Source organism: Ochotona princeps, chromosome 21 (assembly GCF_030435755.1).
Source record: "Ochotona princeps isolate mOchPri1 chromosome 21, mOchPri1.hap1, whole genome shotgun sequence".
NCBI lineage: Eukaryota > Metazoa > Chordata > Mammalia > Lagomorpha > Ochotonidae > Ochotona > Ochotona princeps.
This window is the reverse complement of record NC_080852.1, coordinates 5398421-5420818: the sequence shown is the minus strand read 5'-3', so window position 1 is coordinate 5420818 and position 22398 is coordinate 5398421. Positions and strand designations below refer to the sequence as shown.

The following is a 22398-nucleotide window of genomic DNA, read 5'->3' as shown; positions in this document are numbered from 1 at the left end:
TTAATGAATTTCAGAGGCTTTGCAAATGTCTGGGATGGTCTGGTGCCAATGTGATAGCGAGTGAGCGATAATTTTTCCCAGCGACCAGCTGATTTACCACTGCTATCACAGGTGCATAGCTTAAATCTGACATGGCTAATTCTCGGGTTTTCTTGATATTTTCATATATTATGACCAGTGACTTTCTTTTGAGTTTTTTTTTGGTTGTTGTTGTTGTTGTTGTTAAGCAATGTGAGCTTGTGACATGCTAACATTAAGTAAGTGCCTGTCTATACAGCTGTTATATCTAGGTACTCATAATTTTTCAATTTCCCATTTATTTCTCCTTGTAGTTCAATCAGTTTTTTTCTTATGAGTTTTGACACTGTTCTTAGACACATATACATTAAATGTTATGTCTTCCTGGAGAATTGACCTTCTTTTTTAAAAAAAATATTTATTTGACAGGCAGAATGACAGAGTGAGGGAGAGATACAGAGAGCTCTTCTAGCTACTGTTTCATTGCCCAAATGACTACAATAGTTGGGCCAGTTTGGAGTCAGGAACCTGGAGCGCCATGTGTGTAGCAGGAGCCCAAATACTTAAATCATTTTCCACGACTTTCCCAGGCATATTAGCAAGTAAAATGAGTCAGAAATGAAACAGCTGCGACTCAAACTGTCAGTGCTGTACCACACCTAGTTCCCAAGAATTAATCCTTTTGTCATTAGTAATATCCTTTTTTATCGTGATAATTTCTCCTCCTTTGCAATTTGGTGTGGTATTATAGCTATTCCTGCTTTCTGTTGATTAGCGTTAGCTCAGTGTGTTTCTGTTTACTTTTAATCTTATTTGAATCAGCTAAGTTTCTTGTAGACATAGTTGTGTCTTGCTTTTTGTTTAATTATTTTGTATTCATTTTTTTATTTGGAAGGCAGATAGATTTCTACCCACTGGTTCACTCCCTGAAAGCTTGTAAGAGCTGGTGCTGCATGAGGACCAAGCTGGGAGCCTGGAACTCAGGTGGATGGCAGGAACCTGATATGGGGTACAGATATCCCAAATGGCACGCTAACTTCTGTGCCAAATGCTTGCTCCAAAATTATGTCTCGATTAAACTTCAGTTATTTGAAAGACAGAGAGAGAAAGAGAGCTTCCATCCTTTGATTCAATGCCAAAATATTCACAATAGCCAAGTTTGGATTAAGGCAAAGACAGGAAAGGTACCCAAATACCTGAGTCTCCAGCTGCTGCCTTTGAGGATCCGTGTTAGCAAGAAGCCGGAATTCAAAGTAGGACCAAGAACCTAGGCACTTTATTGTAATGCAGGCATCTCAGCTGCTGCACCAGACGCCTATCAGCTCTCTTACTGGTTTGGTTTTGTTTGTTAACTTCCGGCAACTTCTGTCCTTCAATTGGTGCATTTTGATTATTTATATTCAAAGTAATCACTGATAAAGTAGTATTAATTTCTATCGTATTTGTTACTGTTTTCAATTTGTTGCCTTTGTTCTCTAATTTCTTTAAGGATTTATTTATTTTTTATTGGAAAGGCAGATTTGCAAAGAGAAAGATCTTCCATCTGCTGGTTCACTCCCCAAGTAGCTGCAACAGCCAGAGCTGAGCCAATCTGAAGCAAGGAGTCTGCAGCTTCCTCCAGGTCTCCCACATGGGTGCAGGGTCCTGAGGCTTTGGGCCATCCTCTGCTGCTTTGCCAGGCCACAAGCAAGGGGATGGTTGGGAAGTGGAGCAGCGGGTACGTGAACCGGTGCTCATAGCGGATCCTGGCAGTTGCAAGGCAGTGATTTAGCCACTAGGCTACTGCAGGTCCTATTCACTATTCTTGATCTCCCACTCTTTTATGCATTTTGTAATTTTACTTTAGCATTTTATCTAATGGCTTTATCTCCTTTCTAAGTGTAACTTTTTTTAAAAAAATCATTTTTTGATGGTATTTGCATAGTTAGCTAGGGTGAGAAGGGTCAAAGATTAGGGAAAAGCGTGTGACACCAGAGTTTACAAATTTTCTTTTTCTTCTGTATCTGGGGGAAGGGCGGAGATTAGGCAAGAGGCTGCACCCAGCCTTCCAAACACCTCAGTACCCAGGGATGTTGGACAACCATCCAATAGCATCCCAGGGTACCCATGTGGAGCATGTTACGAAGGTTCTACTGGTTTCAGTGGCTTTATAATGCTGTCAGTCTCACTGGTCCAAGGACGAGGAAATCCTTCTAAGGATGGGTGACACATCCACCTTAGAGTCTCCATTCACCCAGAAATTTGCTCTCAACACTTGGCTGGCCTAGTTGACCAATTTGTTTTGCTCTCCCTCTTCTACTACGACACCAGATGTCCTCTGCAGGCTCCAATGGACTAGCATATCCTCCATGTGCATCTGGACATGTTGTCCACTGCTCTATCTTAGCCACTGAGGAGACCCAGTTCTGACATGTACATTCCACGGTCAGACCACAGATCCTGCAATTCTCCACATGGTTGGAGCTCTGAGTCCAGCGGTTCAGTTGGGGGAATCCCCAAAGAAACTGTCTGAAATGATCCCAAATGTGACTCATGTGTGCTTGCCAGTATGGGGTCTGGCTCAGTCTATCACCAGCATCAGCCTCTGCACACACTGACAGTTGCAGTTATTGTATCTCTAGCCCCATTCTTACATAAGCCAGTGGATGCTATAGCCCAGCCAAGCCCTGCCTACCACACACCCGGCCTTCACGTACACCAGCAGGAACTGCAGCCTGGTTGGAGGGACCCCCAGTATCCCTCACTAAGCCTGTCCTCAACCCTGATTCCTGTGCTTTCCAGTAAATGCAGCACACTGGTCCAGTCTGTCACAATCCCATCCAGCTCTCATACATATCAGTGGGCATTGATGCCTAGATCAACCCAACTGACCCTTTATCCAGCCCAACCTCATGATGGCAGGTGCCACAGCCTGTCTAGTTAGGCCCACCCCAACACTGATTCTCATGCTTACCAGTGGGAGTTGCAGTCCATTAGAGAGGTGCCCACAGTTTCTGTACTGTGCCCACTCCCACATCTTGTGCTTTCCAGGTGGTTCGGCAGTCTAGCTTGACAGGACTTGCCCTAGTCCCAGCACTTGTCAGCTGTTGCTGCAACAAACCAAACCTACTTGCTCTTATTCTGGCTCATGCATGTACCAGTGGTTACAATCAGTTAGCCCAGCTTGGCTCTCCCCCTAACCCAGTTCACATGCAGGCCAACAGGTATTATAACTCTGCTGGGTCTGGTCTGCTCCCAGTCCCAGTTCTCATGTTCACCGGTGAGAGCAGTGCCCCAGCAGGGGAGCCCCTCTACAGCCTCCCTACCAGGCTCGCACAGCCCCACCCAGTTCTCACATGTGCTGATGGATGCTGTGGCCCAGTCAGGCATGGTCCATCTCACCTTTGCCTTTTCCAGAGGGTGCTATAGCCTGGCCCGACCAGGTCTGGCCCCAGTTCCAGCTCATGCTGGTAGGTATTAAAGCCTGGGCCAGCCAAGCCATCCCCCAGTCCCAACCCTAATGTGAACTGGCAAGTGTTGCAACCCAGTCAGGTCTGTTCTCCTCCCCATCATGGTTCTCATATCTACCAGTGGGTGTTATGTACTGGCCCAACCTGGCCCGCCCCAGACCTGACCCACACATGTGCTGTCTGGCACTGTAACCTGGCCTAGTCTTGGCTTCTGGCTCTTTCCAGCGGCAACAAAGGGATTTCCCAAGCTCCTCTGTCAGGTTTTCTCTGGCAGAACTTGCACACACCAATGGGTCCTTGGCCCAGACTGACTTAGTCTACTTCCTTTCCTATCAGCAACAGTGGCCTTGACCAACCAGCCCACACCCATTCTGGTTCTTACTATTGGGCACTACAGTCCAGCCAAGTCTGGTCCATGCCCAAACATCGTGTTCATGTGGTTCAGCAGGTGCCGAGACCTAGCCCAGTCCAATCTACAGCTACTCTGGTTCTCACAAGCACCAGCAGGTATGGGAGTCTAGCCCCATCTGGCACACCTCAGACCCATTTCACACCCATGCCGAGTGACACTGCAGTCATGTCCAACCCGGATCACTGCACCATTCCAGCTTTTGCACTCACCAGTAGGAACCACAACCCAGCTGGCGCATCCCCTTAGCTCCCCAACCAGGCCTGTTCCCAGCCACAGATCTTGTGCGTGCCAGTGGTTGCTCTGACCCAGCTAAGCATAGTTCCTCACCTGTCTTGGCCTTTGCCTTCGGATGCTGCAGCCTGACCTGTTCCAACCTGCCTATTCCCAGCTGTCACTGGCAGGTGCTGCATCCTAGCCCTGCCCAGTCTGCTCTCATCCCTGGCTCACGCAAAGCCAGTAGACTTGATAGCCTAGTCCGGCATGACCCACATTCCAGCCTGGCTGCTGCAGGTGCCAGTGGGCTAAGGTTGGCCAAGCCCTATCCAGTCCATCCTGCTCCAGAACCAGCCCACACACTTACTTACCTTATCACACCCAGAACCATGTGCTCACCAGAGGGAGCTATGTCCCAACAGAGGAGTTTTCGTGTAACGTTTAAGCTTTCTTTTTCAGTTCACATTGTTCAGTGGTTACCTTAGAGTTTGCAAAATATGATACAGCCACTCTAAACCTAGTTTCAAGTAACATTATCACTCTAGAAGTGGTATGAATAACCCTATATTAGCTGAACATCCCAGATCCTTGCTTCCATCTTTTTTATCATTTCGGATAGTCATTTAACTTTATATACATAAGCTTTAATATATGTAAGTATGTGTGATTTCCAGTTTAGCTGTCATTTTAAGTAAGTTATCAGATTAATGAAGAATCAGCAGAATGTGAGTTTTCATTTTATTCTCACTTATTTCTTCTTTAATGTTCTTTAGGTAGATCTGAGTAGGTGGAACTTAAACACTCTCTACAAGGGATGTTTATTGGCACCACAATTCCTCAGTTTATGAAAATATTGCTCTGTCACTGTCGGAGGATAATTGTGGAAAGTAAAGAATTCAAGGGTAGAGGGTTTTCGCTAAACCTGAATATCTTTTTTAAAAAAGATTTGTTTTTATTGCAAAGACATAGTTACAAAGAAGGAGTCATCAGTATCTTCTGTCTGCTGGTTTACTGCCCACATGGCCATAGTGGCCAGAGTTGAGCCAATCTAAAACCAGGAACCTGGAGTTTTTTTCTGGGTCTCTCACACAGGTGCAGAGTCCCAAGGTTTTGAGACATCCTCCACTGATTTTCCAGGAAGTAAGCAAGGAGCTGGGTGGGAAGTGAAGTAGCCAGAGTAGAAACCAGTGCCCATATGGGATGTCGGCACCTGTAGGCAGAGGATGAGCCAGCTGAACCATCGCTCTGCCCTAAGTCTGAGCAGTTAACTCCACTCTTCTTGCCCAAAGGATTTCTGAGAAAATGTAATTCTTATTTTTGTCTCTCTGTAGATAAAATGCTTACCCTCTATAGCCTCTTTGTGTAGTTTGAATATCTGTGTGTTTGGTTATCAGGGATTTTTGTTCATTTTTATTTTTGTCATTGATTCGACTTAGCATTTTCTGAGCATTCTGGATCTGTAGCTTCAAATCTTTTTTTCTTCTGGTGTTCTCATTGCATGTTGCGTTTTTAATCATTATTCCACAATCCTTTGATTTTTTTTTTAGTCTCTTGTTTTATATTCAACTATAAGTTTCTATTGAGATACCCTGAAACTCCAAACACACTTTCTTGAACCATGGACTAGTAAGTCGGTGAGAGCGTCTTCCCTTCTGTTACTATTGTTTCTTTGTGATTCTTTCTCTTCCTTTGCTTTGCTCAGCACACACGCTGTCTGCTCCATACATTAAAGCCCTTACATGTTAATAATGAATGTTATAAATTCCTTGTCTAGTTATTCCAACATGTCTGGTTCTGATGCTTGCTTTGTCTCTTGAAATTATGCTCTCTTGTCTGCTTGCTCACTCCTCAAATGGCCATAATGAGCTTGCTTGAAGACAAGAGCCTGGAGCTTCTTCCAGGTTTCCTGCACATGGGTACAAGAATCCAAAAACTTGGCCATTTTCCTCTGTTTTGCTAGGCACATTAGCAAGGACCTGGATGGGAAGTGGAACGTGATGGGACTTGCATCAGTGTGCATTTGGGATGCTGGTATACAGATGGAGGCCTAACCTACTAAACCTACTGACCCTACTAATAATTTTTCTAAGATTCCTGCTCAGCATTTCATTTGAATTTGCAAAAATAATCTAATAAGTTATATAATTACTGAAATCAATTTATTGATTTAATGGACATGTATTATCTACTAGGAGCTAGCACTGTGAACATGTAAAATGTGACTGGAATGGGCCTTACGAAACTTCTTTGGCGAAGGAGATCATCAGTTAAGCAAACATTAAAGTTTGAAGTGCTTCTATGTTAACTATACAGTTTATATTATATGTAAGTCTGCAACCCCGAGACAAACCATTGACTAGAAATGCAAGTTAAGACAATAAGGGGGTGCCATTGGGCATCGTGATTGGGATGGTGCTTAGTCACTCATATGCCACGTTGTAGTGCCTGGTATCAGGGCCTGGTTCTACTCCTGATTGCAGCTGTCAATTCTGGCTTCCTACTACTGGGTACCCGAGGTAGGCAGTGATAATAACTGAGTTAACTGAGAAACTGCCACTCCCAGGGAGACCTGGATTGTTTACATAGCTTCTGGCTTCCTCCTGGCCCACCTGCAGCTGGGGCAGGCGTTTGGGAAGTGAACTAGCAAATGGGGGCTGTGTCTGTCTGTGTTTCTGTCTCCATGTCTTTCAAATAAATTTTAAGTTACCAAAATAAGAGTACATATTTCATTGCATTAGTAATTAACAAGACTTTTTAATTACAAGAGTTGTTAATTGCAAGAGTAATTAACAAGAGCTTTGCAGCAAGGGTGTGTGAAAGGAAATGGAGAGCTCTGAAGAACTCCCGTTGTTTCAACAGTTACAGGGGGAGGGATCGTGGATAGACGGAGACTGAGTGCTTGCTGAGAGCAGTTTACCAGCCCAGAATGTTGAGAGGATTCGGTTGTATCAGATGTTACCAAGCAATCATTAGGATGAAAACAACTGACATTTACATAAAAAAAGGATTTTAACATTAGTTGTGATTTCAGAAGGACAGATAGCAGATTGGAATAAGTTGAAAAGAGAGACAGCATACATTGGGAATCCCCTGGGGACTTGTGCTGGGAACAGAGCCCCGGAAGTGAGATTGCAGCTGGCTAGCTGGTGGTGGGTCAGGAGGGCTCAGGCAGGGAGCAGTTGAGCTTTGATGATAGAGAGCCCCCTCTCATTGCCTCAGACCGGAAGGGAAGTTTTGATGCCAGTAAGTTATACAAAGGCAACTGGGGAAATGAGTGCATTTCCTCTAAGGAGCTAAGACCTAGAGAGAAGCTGAAAGTGGTGCTGAAGGTTTGAAGTGAAACAAGGTATGAAATGACCTTCTCAAAAAAGTAGGCAAAGTAGCTACATCAGAGAAAATAGCAGAAGTTACTGAGCAGCTATCGGATCCTTACTGTGTTTGAGAGCCAGTGTTGGTGTTGCATTTGCCGTGAGGTGTTACAGTTTTTCTTTTTTCTCCTCTGCATTTCTAGGGGAGAGGGGTGTTATAAAAGATTATACTCACCCAAGTATGGAAGACCCAATTGTGACTTCTAAACAGGAGTAATTGCAACGAAGTTTTCTCACACTTTCTCTTTCCTTCGCCCTCTCTCTGTAACAATTTTCTTCTTGATTTCTGAGGACTTTTTTTGTTTGTTTTGTCATGTGATAAGCGTATACACAGTTGGTGTTCAATGCATTTCATCCTACTATGATGTTCTGATCATCACAATGGCTACTACAGGTTCAGTTTTAGAAGTGCTTATTAAGTCTACATTACAGTGTTGTTCTCTGCTGACACTGAGTTGAAGGTTAGAATCCCTGCCCTAAGTAGCACAGCTTAAAATGATGGTCGGATCAGGGTGTACTTCAAGCCAGGAAAGCACACAGAAGAGGACCCTGTCCAAGAATAGGCCTGTGGATGGTGTGTGAGGAGTCCAGGGAGGTTATTAAGAGAGTGATGACCAAGGTAGTTAGTTACATTGGAACTTGGAAGATCCGTTATTTTTGTTTATTTTGCTTGATTTTGTTGTAAGTCGTGGTTATGAGTTATGACAATGAAAGACTACATTCAAAATCACATACAAAAAAGTACGTAAGCCAGAATCTGGGAGAAACAATAGGAACTTTAAGATTTTCCTGACTCAGTAGAGTAACATAGACAACATTAAATTCTCTTAGCAATGAAGTGTGATGACGCGTCCCAGCTATTGCCAGCTAGAGATGCCCGTACAAGGCTTTGGTGCCCAGGGTGCTCAGTCATGTAGGCATAGAGCTCCCACAAAGCTCCTCCTAGCTACTCTTCCTTATCTCTGTGGCAGACCCATTATTTGAATGCATTTTTAAAAAACAATATCTAGACTTTCAAATCAGACACAAATTCAATCACAATATTATGTATTTTCAGTAAGAAACATTAGACAATATTGTTTAAAAACTAGAAGCTAAGCATGTTTAAGCATTACATTAATTTTTCAAATGTTAATATTGACTTTGTAATATAGTTTTCAGACTTTGTGGAGATTGTATGGCAATATTATGTTTACCTCCCATTTAAAAAGTCTGGCTTTGCTTTTTAAATATCAAGTATACCACTTAAAAATATACAGCATTGATTAAATACAAATGGAATGAAGAAAAAGAATTTTTTGAGAGTCCAAATGGTGAAACACTGGAAGAGGGCGAGCTGGGGAAGTGGGTGGTGGGGGAAGTTAGATAGCATTTGATGAAATAATTTTCTCTGAGTCAGACAGCTGGTGGCCAAAGTCAGCCTTAAATTCTGAGTCTTTGGATTCATAGAATGCATTCTAAAAAGAAACAAACAAAATGAAAGTAGAGTAAAAGTAGATTGAGCTATTGGCATTGCAAATTAAAATAAGGAAATTTTGTACATGACTCTTTTGAGCAGAAAAGACAGACATTGTTGAGGAATAACGAGACTCCTGTACTGGCCAAAACATGGTGGCATTCAACAGTAATGGATTCAGAAAACAGGTCCAACGTCATGGAAGTGGGTGGTACAAGGGCTGATCTTTGCTCTGCCTTGGAAGTTCTGGACTTGGAAAAGCCACTTGCTTGCATTGTATGAGAGAGAGATTTTCAGTGATTGGGTGGAACACAGTGAGGGCTTTGTATATGGATGTCAGCTGACTTTTTAAAGTATTAATTGCTATGTATAAGTGAATTTCCAGTCTCTCAGAAACTTTGTTTATGAATTCTGTAGATATATAAACAATGGCATATGAATTCTGCAAGGATGCATTGTTTGATAACTGTACCTGTTCTTAAAGATACTTTTTCAAAATGCAGATCAACCTGGTTAGTATTTTATATGAATGTACAATGTAGATTTTAACATAGTATAAACCTAAGAAAATATGAAAAATATGTGCTTTGTATTAAAGAAACAACACCAAATTCACTTTTTCTGAAATATATATATATGTCTTTTCAGTTTCTCAAATATAATTTGTCATTTCCAAAATCCGTTATAACTAGATTAAAAGCCCTATTTCTTACAGTCAGAACCATACAGCTGTTTAGTCGTCTTCAGTAATCCTCTTTTTCCATGTTTCTTCCTAGGTCATTGAATCTTTGGGAATTATTATTTATAAAGCATTGGACTATGGGTTGAAGGAAAATGAAGAAAGGGAACTCAGCCCTCCTCTAGAGCAGCTTATTGACCACATGGCCAACACTGTGGAAGCTGACGGAAGCAACGATGAGGGCTACGGAGCTGCGGACGAAGGCCTTGAAGATGAAGAAGACGGAAAGAGGAGAGCATCAGCTGTCCGTTCCTATCGGGATGTGATGAAGGCAAGGCAGCAGTTTGTCTACAAATGTACTTCATGTGAAAAATTAAAAGGATGGTTTGGTACCTGACAGTAATTCTCAGGCTTTCCACAGCCTGAATATGAACTGTTATCAACTTTAATGAGAAAGCAAAGTTAGCAGAGAATGACAGATAGAGGTCTTCGATCCAGTGGGTCACTCCCGAGGTAGTCGCAACAGCCAGAGCTGAGCCAATCAGAAGCGGGAGCCAGGAGTTTCTTCCAGGTCTCCAACATGGATGCAGGATCCCAAAGCTTTGAGCTGTCTTCCGCTTCTTTCCCAGGCCACAAGCAGGAAGTTGGATGAAAATTGGAGCAGCCAGGACACGATTCTGGCGCTTGACGGAGGAGGATTAGCTAATTGAGCCACTGCACCAGACCCACTTGGGCCATCTTCTGCTTTTCCAGACCTATCAGCAGGGAACTGATTGAAAGTGGAGCAGCAGAGCCTGGCATGTTGGCTCAGCTCGCTAATATTCCAGATTCAAGTGCTAGGATCCCAGATGGGCACCAGTTCATGTCCCAGCTGCTCCACTTTCCGTCCAGCTCTCTGCTTATGACCTGGAAAAGCAGAAGGGGACAGCCCAAAGCCTTGGGACCCTATGCCATGTTGACGACGCAGAGGAAGCTCCTGGTTCCTGACTTCAGGCCACTTGACTCCGGCCATTGCAGACATTTGGAGAATGAACCAGCAGGTGGAAAATTTTTCTCTCCGTCTCTCCTTCTTTCTGTAAATCTGCCTTTCCAATAAAAATAGATAAATTTTTTTTTTAAAAGAAAGTGGAGCAGCCAGGAGTTGAACCAGCACCTTATGGAATGGCAGTAGTATGTGTAGGTGGTGGCTCTGCTTGCTTCATCACAGCACCGGCCCCATGGGTCATAGTTTCTACAATGTTAAATTTATACCAATTAAAATTAAGGCGAGGCCCAATGTGACAACCTAGACCTGAATCCTCACCTTCGTACTCTGGGATCCTATGTGGGTGCTGGTTTGTGTCCTGTTTGTATCCACTTCACTTCCAGTTCCCTGCCTGTGGCCTGGGAAAGCTGCAGAGGATGGGCCAAAGCCTAGGGACCCTGCACCTGAGTGGGAGACCCGAAAGAAGCTCCTGGCTCCTGGCTTTGGATTGGCTCAGTTCAAGTCAACACAACCCCTTGGGGAGTGAACCAGTGAATGGAAAATCTTTGTCTCTCCTTCTCTTTGTAAATCTGCCTTTCCAATAAAAAATAAATAAATCTTAAAAAGAAAAAATCATGGCAGATTTGACTGTTCTGAACCACCTACAGATGATAGTATATTTTGTACAGCATTTTGATCATATATCACTCATTTTTCAATTTTTCATCAAGCACTTCAGAAACGGGAATGTTGATAAGCCATGATTGCAGTTTGTCTTCTAAGTTCCCTGTGCTTCTCGCACCTGCTCAGACACTTCATCTTTTGGGAATGCTGGAGGGGGTTACAGAAGTTACAGTTCTTATGAAGTCCAGATAAATTCTTCGTTTTGTTTTTTTTTCTATCATTTTATCATTTTGGTATTGCTTTTATAGTTGAGGGGATTGCAGACCCGTGTGGAGAGAGTAGGGTCAGAAGGGGTGACTGTTTCCGTTTTCCCTCCTGTGTCCACGTGAAGGCGGGGGAGGAAATGCTCTGCTCCTTGGTGTCACACTGCGTCTGTGCCCAGGGAGGGAGATGGTTGTTTGATGTCATCTCTGAGGCCCCAATGTGGGGAAGAACTTTCTGAGGTTGTCGCTTGAATGGTTTTGATTGTTGTGAGCAGTTGTTTGTTTTGTCGCACTAAAAGAGCTGAGAAGTTCTAAGGCCTGTTGATTGACCATGTGCTGCTCAGTGTGTTCACACTTGCTGTAAAGCCTTGTCAGGAGTGATGTTCAACCTGTCCTGCTTTCCGTCTTCTGAGATCCTTCAAGTCATTTTTCATGTGCATCAGGGGATGCATCTGTTTTTGCAAGGGCATCAGCAGCTGAGATAACCCAGTCACATGTGCTTGTGATTTTTGCCTGAGTTCTGGGATCCGGTGCAGCAGTCTAGTTGGGAGCCCCCTAAAAAACCTCACGTGGGAGGTCCTCAGACCTGGATCTCATACGTACCAGCTGGTGCCATTCTGGGCTCTGTTCACTTCCTGCACCAGCCAGGGCACATACCAGTGGCGTTAGCTGCCTTGTCATTCCTGCCCCAGCCTGCGCCCAGCTCACCTTTACACCAGTCAGGACAATCCCAAAAAATTCCTACCTGGGCTGTCCCCAGGCCCAGTTTTCACCTGTACCAGCACGTACTTCAGCCTAGCCCAGTTAGGCCCACCCCTAGACCCAATTTTTCGTGCATACTGACAGGTACTGTGGTCTAATTGGGGTATTCTCTATGAACCCCCTACTGTGCTTACCCCCAGTCTTAATTCTCTACATGACAACAGATGCTGCAGCCTTGCCCAGTCTGGACCACCTCCAGCCCTGGTACTTGCACATGTTGGTGGGTGCTGTAGCCTAGCCCATCCCAGCCTGCCCCCAGCTGCAGTTCTCACGTGTTCCTGTGGATGCTGTAGCCTAGCAAAGATGTTCCCAAAGATCCTGAACCAGGCCCACTCCCAGTCCATTTCTGTGTGCTAGTGGATGCTGCAGCTGTGGCCTGCCTCCAGCTCCAATACTTGCCAGTGGGTACTGCAGCCTAGTTGGGGCCACCCACAAGAACCTGTAACAGATCTGCCCCCACTCATGGCTCTTGCCAACACGTGAATACTGCAAGCTGCCTTAAGCATATTCTAAATATTTGGGGTAATTTAATAACATCTCTGATGTCTCTGACATCCCACTTACCTTCTGGAGAATAAAAGGTATTTCTGTCATGAGATTGTAAATAACTAAAATATACATGATTTCTCACATTCTTGATTGTTAACTGAAAATAGTTACAACCCCTTAAGTGTTTGCTATCAGAGCACATTTCCATATTAAGGTAAGTTTTGCCTTCATTGTTGGTTAGGGAGGAGAGAACTGAGATGTTACAGAGACTGGAACTCTTCTTTGAAAGTCAGAATTCCAGAGAGTAAGGAGGGTGCAGGAGGAACTGATTTTCCATCCATTGTTTTCACTCCCCAAATAGCCACAGTGGCCTGAACTGGGCCAGTGTGAGGCTAGGATCTGGGAGCCAGGAGTCTCTTCTGGGTCTCCTCCATGGGTGCAGCGGCCCCCATGTGCACCTGTGCTATCTTCCACTGCTTGTGCAGGCATGTTAGCAGGGAGCTTAGTCGTGAGTGGATCTGCCAGGACTTGAATGGGTATCCACGTGGGATGCGGGCTGTATGCAGCAGCTCTGCCTGCTATGGTCCAGCACTGACCTGCTGTATGAAATGTTAGATTTGTGTAACATGCATTTGATTTTTCATTTTATATAATGACTATCTAAAATAATTAAGAACATTTCATTTATAATTTAGTGACTCTTCAGGAAGACAGCTATTATATACAACACAAGAAACCATAATCCTGGGTAATTCTAGTATAGAACACTTTATTTAAAATTTGCTTGTAGCAAATCTAATTGCCATATTGTACCCTATATTTTATAGTATTTATTCCCTATAAAAACAATATAAGTGCAGCTGGCTTTTAGGTTTAGACTATATTGAATTTAGTTTGGGATACTATTATTATGTAGTAGCAATAATTATAATATTGAAGTAACTGAGAGGGTATTATTTATTGAAAGATGGCCCTGTACTCTACCTTATGTGCAGAAATTAATTATGTACCACTCTCAAATTAAGTTTGGAGTGATTGTTCAGTCTGTCTTACTATATGTGGATATTTTTGTTTTTATCAATGTTAATACATGTATTAGAAAAAGAAATCCTAAAAGTCAATTGACAATAAAATGATGAAAACAGTTCTTATGAGATTATGAAAGAACCATGATGGCTACTCTTGCCTCTTCTATTTAACATAGTATCAGAAAGATTCATCTGGTACTAAAGTTACAAAACCTGAAAAGGAGGAAATACAAATATAGTGATTCACTGATGATTTGACTGTGAGGAAAATAGCCAAGATGTACCTATGAAAATACTAGAGGATAAGTGTATTTAGGAAGGTTGATGTATATAATCAGAGAAGTAGGCCAGGAGTTTGGCCTAGCCTAACATTAAGTTGAAGTTTGGGGTGCTCACACCTCATTGCAAGTGCTGAATTGAAGTTCTACCTCCGCTCTTGACTCCAGCTTCCTGCTCATGCACATGCTAGGAGAGACAGCTGGTGATGACTCATGGAGCTGGGGCCCTGGCAGCCATGGGGAAGACCTCAGTTAGATTCTTGGCTCCCAACTTGTAGCCTTGACTGTCACAGGCGTTTGGGGAGTGAATCAACACATGGGAGCACTCGCTGTCTTTCTCTTTCAAATGCAGAAATGAATACAATAAATAAATCAGAAAATTAAGGAATTAGGAAATGAAATCTAAAATAATGAATAATACATAAGTATGTATGTGATATCAGCACCCACCAAAAGGATGAAATACTTAGCAATAAATCTAACCAAACTCATACAGGAAATCTTTGCAGAAAACTATAAAAATAATTTCCAAGAAACTAAAGCACTGTTAGTTAAGGAAGGCTGGGTAGGGGAATTTTACTCAGTGTCAATTAGCCATGCTAATTAAGTCAGTGGACAATGATAGACCAGTGACAACAGAAAGTACAGAAATGTATTTATGCATGAGTAGACTCTTGATGTGACAGAGTGGGAGGCAGGGAAATGAAGAAGCCACTTTTTAAATAGTGCCACATTGTAGAAAAAAGTAGAATGATGCCTGCCTCACGTCATACCCCAAATCAGTTTGTGATCGTAAATTCCAATTTCTATAAAGACAGTGAACAGAAAGCAGTCGTTGAAAAGTAAGAAGTTATGGAAAGAGAAAGCATTTTGAGGACAAACAGGGAGGGTTCACTGAGTGGGTGAAATTTAAATGAACATTTGTGGGATGAAGATTCACCTGGGATTTCAGTCCGTAGGGAGCCACTGACCCTGCTCTGCCTGGGACAGTGGTGCCTCAGGTCTCTGTAGCAGCTCACTACCAGGGGCCACTTCCTGACCGCTCTTCCCAAATTACCTCCCTTTCCCATGCAACTCCACTTTTACCTCCCATATACTTTAATTTTCTTAATAGTAGTTGATATACCCAACAACAGTGTTGGGCTCTTGTGGGTCTGAGACATCCATGAGAATGTTAATTTTGAGAGGACAAGGGGTCTTGATTTGTTCTGTTTCTTCCAAGTGCCTGGTACACAGTTGTTCCTTGGTCAATATTGTTTAAATGGATGATTCATTGCATTTAAATTTGGGGATGAATGAGATTCACCTTTTCTCTAAGAACGTTAGAAGGGAGTAAAGAACCAGGAATCCTCTACTGAAAGAAAATTATTGCCTGGGTTATGATGGTGGTGGAAGAGATGGAAAGAGCAGAAGGTCAAGATCGTGTATTTTGGAAATAGATCATACTGGAGGATGTCACGTAAGAGGTGTGCGGATAAAGCAGAATCGGAGGCAGCTCAGTGCTGTTCATTGAAATGGGAAAATCAGAGAAAGATGGAAAGGGCGCTCTGAAGATGTCTTAAAGGTTGTAAGTTTAAGACGTCTTTATGACATGTTTTTCAAAAATTTATCTTATTTATTTGAAAAGCAGAGAAAAAGAGAGTGGGTTTATTTGCTGGCTCATTCTCCAAGTGGCTGCGGCATCTGGAGTTGGGCTAGGTTGTAGCCAGGAGCCAGGAGCCAGGAGCCAGGAGCTCCATGTGGGTCTCCCACATGGCGCAGGGGCCCAGAACTTGGGCCACCTTTTGCTGCTTTCCCAGTTGCGTTAGCAGGGCGTTGAGTTGAAAGTGGAACAGCCAGGACTCGAACTAGAGCCCGTATGGCATGCTGGCATTGCATGTGCTGGCTTAACCTGTTATGCCGCACACCAGTTTATCTTAAACATTTATTGCATAAGTAGGGATGGGTATTGTAAAATGTCATTAGCCCTGAGCCCTCCTTTTAGACATAAACTGAAACCCAGCAATGTTAGTTGGTCTAAGACCATAGAACCTGTATTGGTAGCTACAGATTAGAATATGCTTCTGCACTGATGTGTTCTCCTACTTTAATATAAAATAGAATTTTATTACATGCTTACTGTATACTATGCTATATGCTCAAATGCTTTAATAATGTCATATTTTTTAATATAAAAAGTGATAAAAATTTATTCTGAGTAGCATAGAATGAAAATTGAGCTTTGGAATTAGACCGCCTTTGGTTCCCATTCTACCATTGTCTAGCTGTGTGACCTTGGGCCAATTGCTTAGCTGTTTTAAGTCTCAACTTTCTGATCTCTAACTTGGCACATTGTAAGGGTCTCATTGCAATTTCAGGTGAATTTTAGGGTCATCTTTTCCATTTTTTAATAAAGGCTGTTGGGATTTTCTTAAGGACCACATTCAGTATGTAGATTGTTTCAACTAGCACTGCCTTCATAAAATATTAAGTTTTCTAATTTACAAATGTAAAGTCGCTTTCCATTTTAAGATCTTTAATTTTATGCTTAATGTTTTATAAGTTTCAGGCTATAGACTTGTACCTCCTCAGTTAAGTATACACCCTTAGTGTTTTCTTTAAACGATGTTACTGCTTTGAAAGACAGAATATTCTACCTGCTGGCTTATTCCCCAAATGGTCACAAAAGCTATGGTAGTGCCCGTTTGAAGGCAGGAACCAGGAACTTCTGGCTCTCACATATGGGTGCAGGGGCCAGAGCCCATCCGCTGTTACTGTCCCAGACATGTTATCAGGGAGGTGGATTGAAGTGGAGCAGGCAGATATTGAGCTAGTGCCCATAAAGCATGCTGGTGTTGCAGGTGGCAGCTTAACCCAGTATCCACGATGCTAGCTGCACTCTTAGCATTTTTTATGATATTATAAATGGATTGATTTTTTCCAATTTTTGCATATGGAAATACAGCTGATTTTTGCGTGTTGCTCACATACCCCTTGACATTGCTGATAGCAGTAATTAGCTCTAATAATTTTGTGTATGCTTTTCAGTTTTCTATGTAGAAGACATTTACATTCTTTTTTTCTTTTTTATTTACATTTATTTACATTCATTTTTAAAAACAATTTTAGACCTTGCTATTACCTCTATAGCAGTATTTTTCAGGTTCACAGCCTTTTGGTGGTTTTTGAAATCAATTAAATGTGGAAGTTTTAGGGCCGCCTTGGTGGCATAACAGACTTATCTTCCACTCTGTGACACCAGCATTTTCCTGTATCGGTGCTGGTTCATGTCTGGCTGCACCACTTCCAATTCAGCTCTCTGCTTATGGCCTGGGAAAGCAGCAGAGGATGGCCCAAGTCCTTGTGCCCCTTTAACTGCACAGGAGACTCAGAGGAAGCTCCTGGCTCCCAGCTTCAGATCAGCTCAGCTCTGGCTGTTGCTGCCATTCGTGTAGTGAACTAGCAGACAGAAGACCTCTCTCTCTCTCTCTCTCTCTCTCTCTCTCAAATCTACCTTCCAGACGAAAGTAAATACATCTTAACGAATAATAAATGTATAAATTCTGTGGATATTTTGTGTACATAACACATGTATGTATACTTATTAAGAATTTCAGTTGAATTTTTTGAAATGCATCACACTATTACTCTTCCTCTGAAATTATAATTAAATTATTGGATATGATGTATAAAGCTAAAAGTCTGAGCAGTTACAATTGTTTTTATTTGGAATGATTAATCAATTATGGAACATATTTTCCAGATTTAAAAAATGAGAAAAATATGCACTTCAGGTTTGTAAGATTTTCTTAGGTTTCTTTGGTACTCTAGAGAGGAGGTTTCCTACTCACACTCAAGGTGTTTTCTTGGGCCCAGCATGATGGCTAAATGACTACTTCCTTACGTTGCGAGCTCCAGGATCCCGTATGGGTGCTTGATCATGTCCCAGTGTTCCACTTCCCATCCAGCTCCGTGTTTGTGGCCTGGAAAAGTAGTAGAGCATGGCCAAAGCCTTGGAACATACTTTATTTTAGATTTTTGTTTTATGGAAAAGTCAGATTTACAGAGAGAAAAATCTCCCATCCGTTGGTTCATTCCCCAAGTGGTCACAATAGCCGAAGCCAGAAGCCAGGAGTTTCTTCTGGGTCTCCCATGCTGGTGTAGGGTCCAAAGGCTTTCACTATCCTGTACTGCTTTCCCAAACCAAAAGCAGGGAGTTGGAAGGTAAGTGGAGCAGTCGTGATATGAACCAGCGCCCGTATTTAAAATTATGTCCATATACTGGATATCATTCCAGTCTGATGGAGGCAAGTCATGCATAATGTTTTGTAAATTGCTTTGGGTGATATTAAGGTGCACTTTTCTGCCCACAGGTGGCCGTGTGGGGGTTATGTGTTATTGACAGAAAAGACGTTAGAACCAGGGGCTGGCACAGTGGCTCAACAGGCTAGTCCTCCACCTGCTGGCACTGACATTATATAGATACCAATGTGTGTCCCAGCTGCTCCACTTCCAATCCATCCCTCTGCTTGTTTCCTGGCCAAGTAGCAGCGGATGACCCAGAGCCTTGGGACTCAATTACTTGAGCCATCACTGCTGCCTCCCAGGTCTGTGTTAGCTAGGACTTGGACCTGGTTATCAAACTGACATGAATGTTTTAACCAGTATGGCTTAACCATCAGGCTAAATACCACTCCTTGTGGGAGTGAAGCAGTGGATGGAGAACCTGTCTCTCTGTCTCTCCTCTCTGAGAAGTCTTTCAGGTAAAAATAAATTTTTTAAAAAAGGCATTCAGACTGGACAGCACCCTTGGGTCATGCTGCCTGCCTTAGGCCTCTTTCCCCAACTTCTCATGTATTAATAAGGCTGCTTCCCAGGGTCCACACTTCTTCCTCGCATTTTTTGGTGTTTCGGGGTGTGGGGGAAGGTGCTTAGTTTGAAAATTTATGTAAACTGAATGAGTAAATTTCTGAGCCTAATAGAACTGTATTTGAATTCTCCTTTTGCTGTTGGATGAATCACTTGACTTAATCTCAGTTTCCTTTGCTTAAAAAATGGAGATAATTCAGGGTTATGCTGAAGAATAATAATGCTATACTCTGTGTGTGGCATATCAAATATAGTATCTCACATGGTGCAAGCTCAGTGAGTGGTAGCTATTAAAATATGTGTGTTTTCATCAGTATTAAATGATTCAAGGTAGTTCTATTTCTGCTCCCAAGCAGAGCTTTTCTGTTATGTCGTATCATTTCAAGTAGATGCTGACTAATTCCAAGAAGCTCCTCTGTGCTGTTGGAGTCTGCTTAGTAGAGGACTCCTTTTCCCACTTAACTGTGTAGGCTCTCCTAAACTTACAGTATACCCAAGACCTAGATCATGGGAAATGCCCTGCTGTCTGGCAAGAAAAAAATACAGATTATAACTGGATGTGGTTTTTTTTTTTTCCTAAAAGATTCATATATTTATTCTGGAAATCAGAGTTGTAGAGATGAGAGGGGGAGAGAGAGAGAGATTTTTTATTTCCTGTTGTTTTATTACCCAGATGGCCACAACTGCTCGCTGTGGGCCAGGCCAAAGACGGGAGCTCTATCCGGGTCATACACGTGGGTGGCAGGGGCCTAAAACCTGGGCCACCTTACACTACTTTTCCCAGGCCGTTAGCAGGGAGGTGGATTGGAAGTGGAGCAGATGGGACATGAGCCAGCACCTGCACAGGACAACAGTCTGGCAGATGTTAGCTCTTCCCACCCTGCCACAGTGCCAGCCCCAGGGATATCTGTTTTTAACATACCTGAACATGCTAATAGGAAGCTGTTATTTTATTTTCCTCTCGTGTAGTTATGTGCTGCTCATCTCCCAGCTGAATCAGAGGCACCAAATCATTATCAGGCAGTATGTCGGGCACTGTTTGCAGAGACAATGGAGCTCCATACATTTCTGACCAAAATTAAAAGCGCTAAAGAGGTAAGTACGATGCTTTGGTTTATATTGGCAGTGTGAAAGATAAACCTGAAGTGTCAGCACTGCCCATTCTGTTACTTTACAGTGTGGTTATCATTGTCACAGGTGCTGAAAATCACTTAGGAAAGAAGCAACGTAGTCAAAATTAAATCTGTTGTTAAGATCTCAATAGTGCATTTTATAAAAACAGGTTTTCACACAGTTCCGCTCAAGATCAATTGACTTCATTCGTGTCCCATGGTACTTTTTGCCCTTTTTCTGCCACGCTTTTCATTTGTCTATTCCGAAATTATTAGTACCTCTAGTAATTAGTACCTCTTCCAGGAAAGGATGGTTCATAAAGTAGGCAACTCTCATATCTGATGATTTATTCTAGAGTTCTTAAAGATTTAATGCAAAGAAGTGTGATTACTAGTCAGATAATTCAGAATCCCATTTTAGTTATTTTGCTTATTACTTAGCAGCATCGGTGAGTTAAAAATGCTAATGTGCATTAAATCCATAGAGAATGATGCTAATTTAAAAGGCGAGTCACATGTTTTACTTTACACAAATGTCTGTGATGATTCAGGAAGGTCTTACATAAACCAACCCAGCACCAGGCACGGCGTGAGGGCTTCATCTGCAGCACGGAGCTAAAACCTAACCACGATCTGCATTGTGGGGACAGGAAGCAAAACAAGCCACCCTTAATAAACAAGCACTGTGTGAACCAGACACATTGTTTATGTGTGGATCAGAGACGCGTTTTCCTTTCGTGCTGGCCAGGGTACTCCTTATGGTCCTTTTGTGATAGGCTGCTGAAAAACTATGGCTGGTTGTTTTTTTTTAATTTGTAAAATTGAAATAGAAGAAAGTCATCAACAGGATGGAAAAGAGAAAAGTACGTGTTTGGGGAATAAGTGTGTGTGTGTGTGTGTGTGTGTGTGCATGTAGGTAGGAAGGAAGGTGGATAAACTATATTTTACATGAAGATGTGATGACCCTCTCATATGCTTGATTTCAAGGGTTTTTTTTCCCCCCACTAAAAAAAAAAAACAAAACCTTAGTTTGAACTTCTGTTTTCCATAAGCTTTTTGAAGTACTCTTGTGTATGTGCGTGTGTGCGTGTGTGTAGAAATGCAGTGAGCTAAGCTGTTGCTCTTAGAGTCCTCCCACAGTTATTCTCAGAAGTCATCTCTGAGTTTACAGAAAAGTATTAGGACGTCTATGTTCTGCCCTAGTGAGGTGTTTTTACTTATTTATTTATTTATTTATTTATTTTTACTTTTAATAATGTCTACTTGGTTGATCAGGGTGGGAAGGATCGAGGTTTAGGGAAAGTCGAGTGGATCCGTTGCTTCCAAATTTGAGGTGTTTTTGTTTGTGTTCTTGATCACGACTTTACGTCGTCAGAGCGCATTCTGCACAAGTGTCAGGCAGCACTGAGCACGGCGGTCGCCACTCGGGACTCCTGCATCCCCTGTCGGCATGTCTGCATTCGAGTCCCAGCTTGGCAGATTTCAGCTTCCTGCTGGGGTGCGCCCGGGTGATGACTATGGTAGTTGAGTTCCCACCGTTCCTGTAGGATACTCGGAATCAGTTCCTGGCTCTTGCCTTTGTCTGGCCCGGCTCTGACTTTCACAGATATTGGGGAGTAAATCGGCAGCATATCAGAGATCTGTGTGCTATCTATCACTGTCTCTGCTTTTCAAGTAAAAGTAAATTTTAAAAAGAGGTTTAGGGCCCGGTACAATAACCTAGCGGCTGAAGTCATCCCCTTGCACATGCCGGGATCCCATATGGGCACCAGTTCCAATCCTAGCAGCCCCACTTGCCATCCAGCTCCCTGCTTGTGGCCTGGAAAAGCAGTCGAGGACTGCCTAAAGTGGGAGACATGTGGGAGACCTGGAAGAGGCTCCTGGCTACTAGTTTCAGATCAGAGCAGCTCCTGCCATTGTGGCCACTTGGGAAGTGAATCAGCAGATGGAAGATCTTCCTCTGTCTCTTCCTCCTCTCTGTATTATCTGACTTTCAAATAAAAATAAATAAATATTTGCCCATATGAGATACCAGCACTACAGGTTGGTATACTGTGCTATACCACTACAGTAGCCACTGTTGCTTCCACTGTGCGCAATTCAAGTTAAGTTTCAAGGCAGTACATTCATGGGTTCAGCACAGTGGCTCAGAAGCTAAATCCTTGCTTCGCATCTGCTGAGATCCCATATGGGGATTAGTTTGTGGTCCGGCTCCCCTGCTTGTAGCCTGGGAAAGCATTAGAGGATGGCACAAAGTCTTGGGACTATGCAGCCATGTGGGAGACCCAGAAGAAACTCCTGGATTCTGGCTTCAGATCGGCTCAGATCCAGCTATTGCAGCCACTTGGGGAGTGAACCAGCAGACAGAAGGCTTTTTACTCTGTATGTCCTTCTCTATGTAAGCCTGCCTTTCCAATGAAATATTAATAAATTTT

At 42.9% G+C, this 22398-nt stretch overlaps 1 protein-coding gene across 3 annotated transcripts in view; it reads left to right on the top strand.

Annotated features, from left to right (window-relative positions):
• The window catches only part of SPIRE1 (spire type actin nucleation factor 1), a 156090-nt gene that overhangs the window by 70136 nt on the left and 63556 nt on the right, over positions 1–22398 (top strand). For all 3 annotated transcript variants that reach the window (XR_009247400.1, XM_058679056.1, XM_058679055.1), the window contains exons 3-4: positions 9693–9926; positions 19821–19946. Coding sequence is in view for 2 of the 3 variants with exons in the window: in XM_058679056.1 (XP_058535039.1) it covers positions 9693–9926; positions 19821–19946 (360 nt within the window). In the remaining variant the exon portion in view is untranslated. The remainder of the gene's footprint in view (positions 1–9692; positions 9927–19820; positions 19947–22398) is intronic.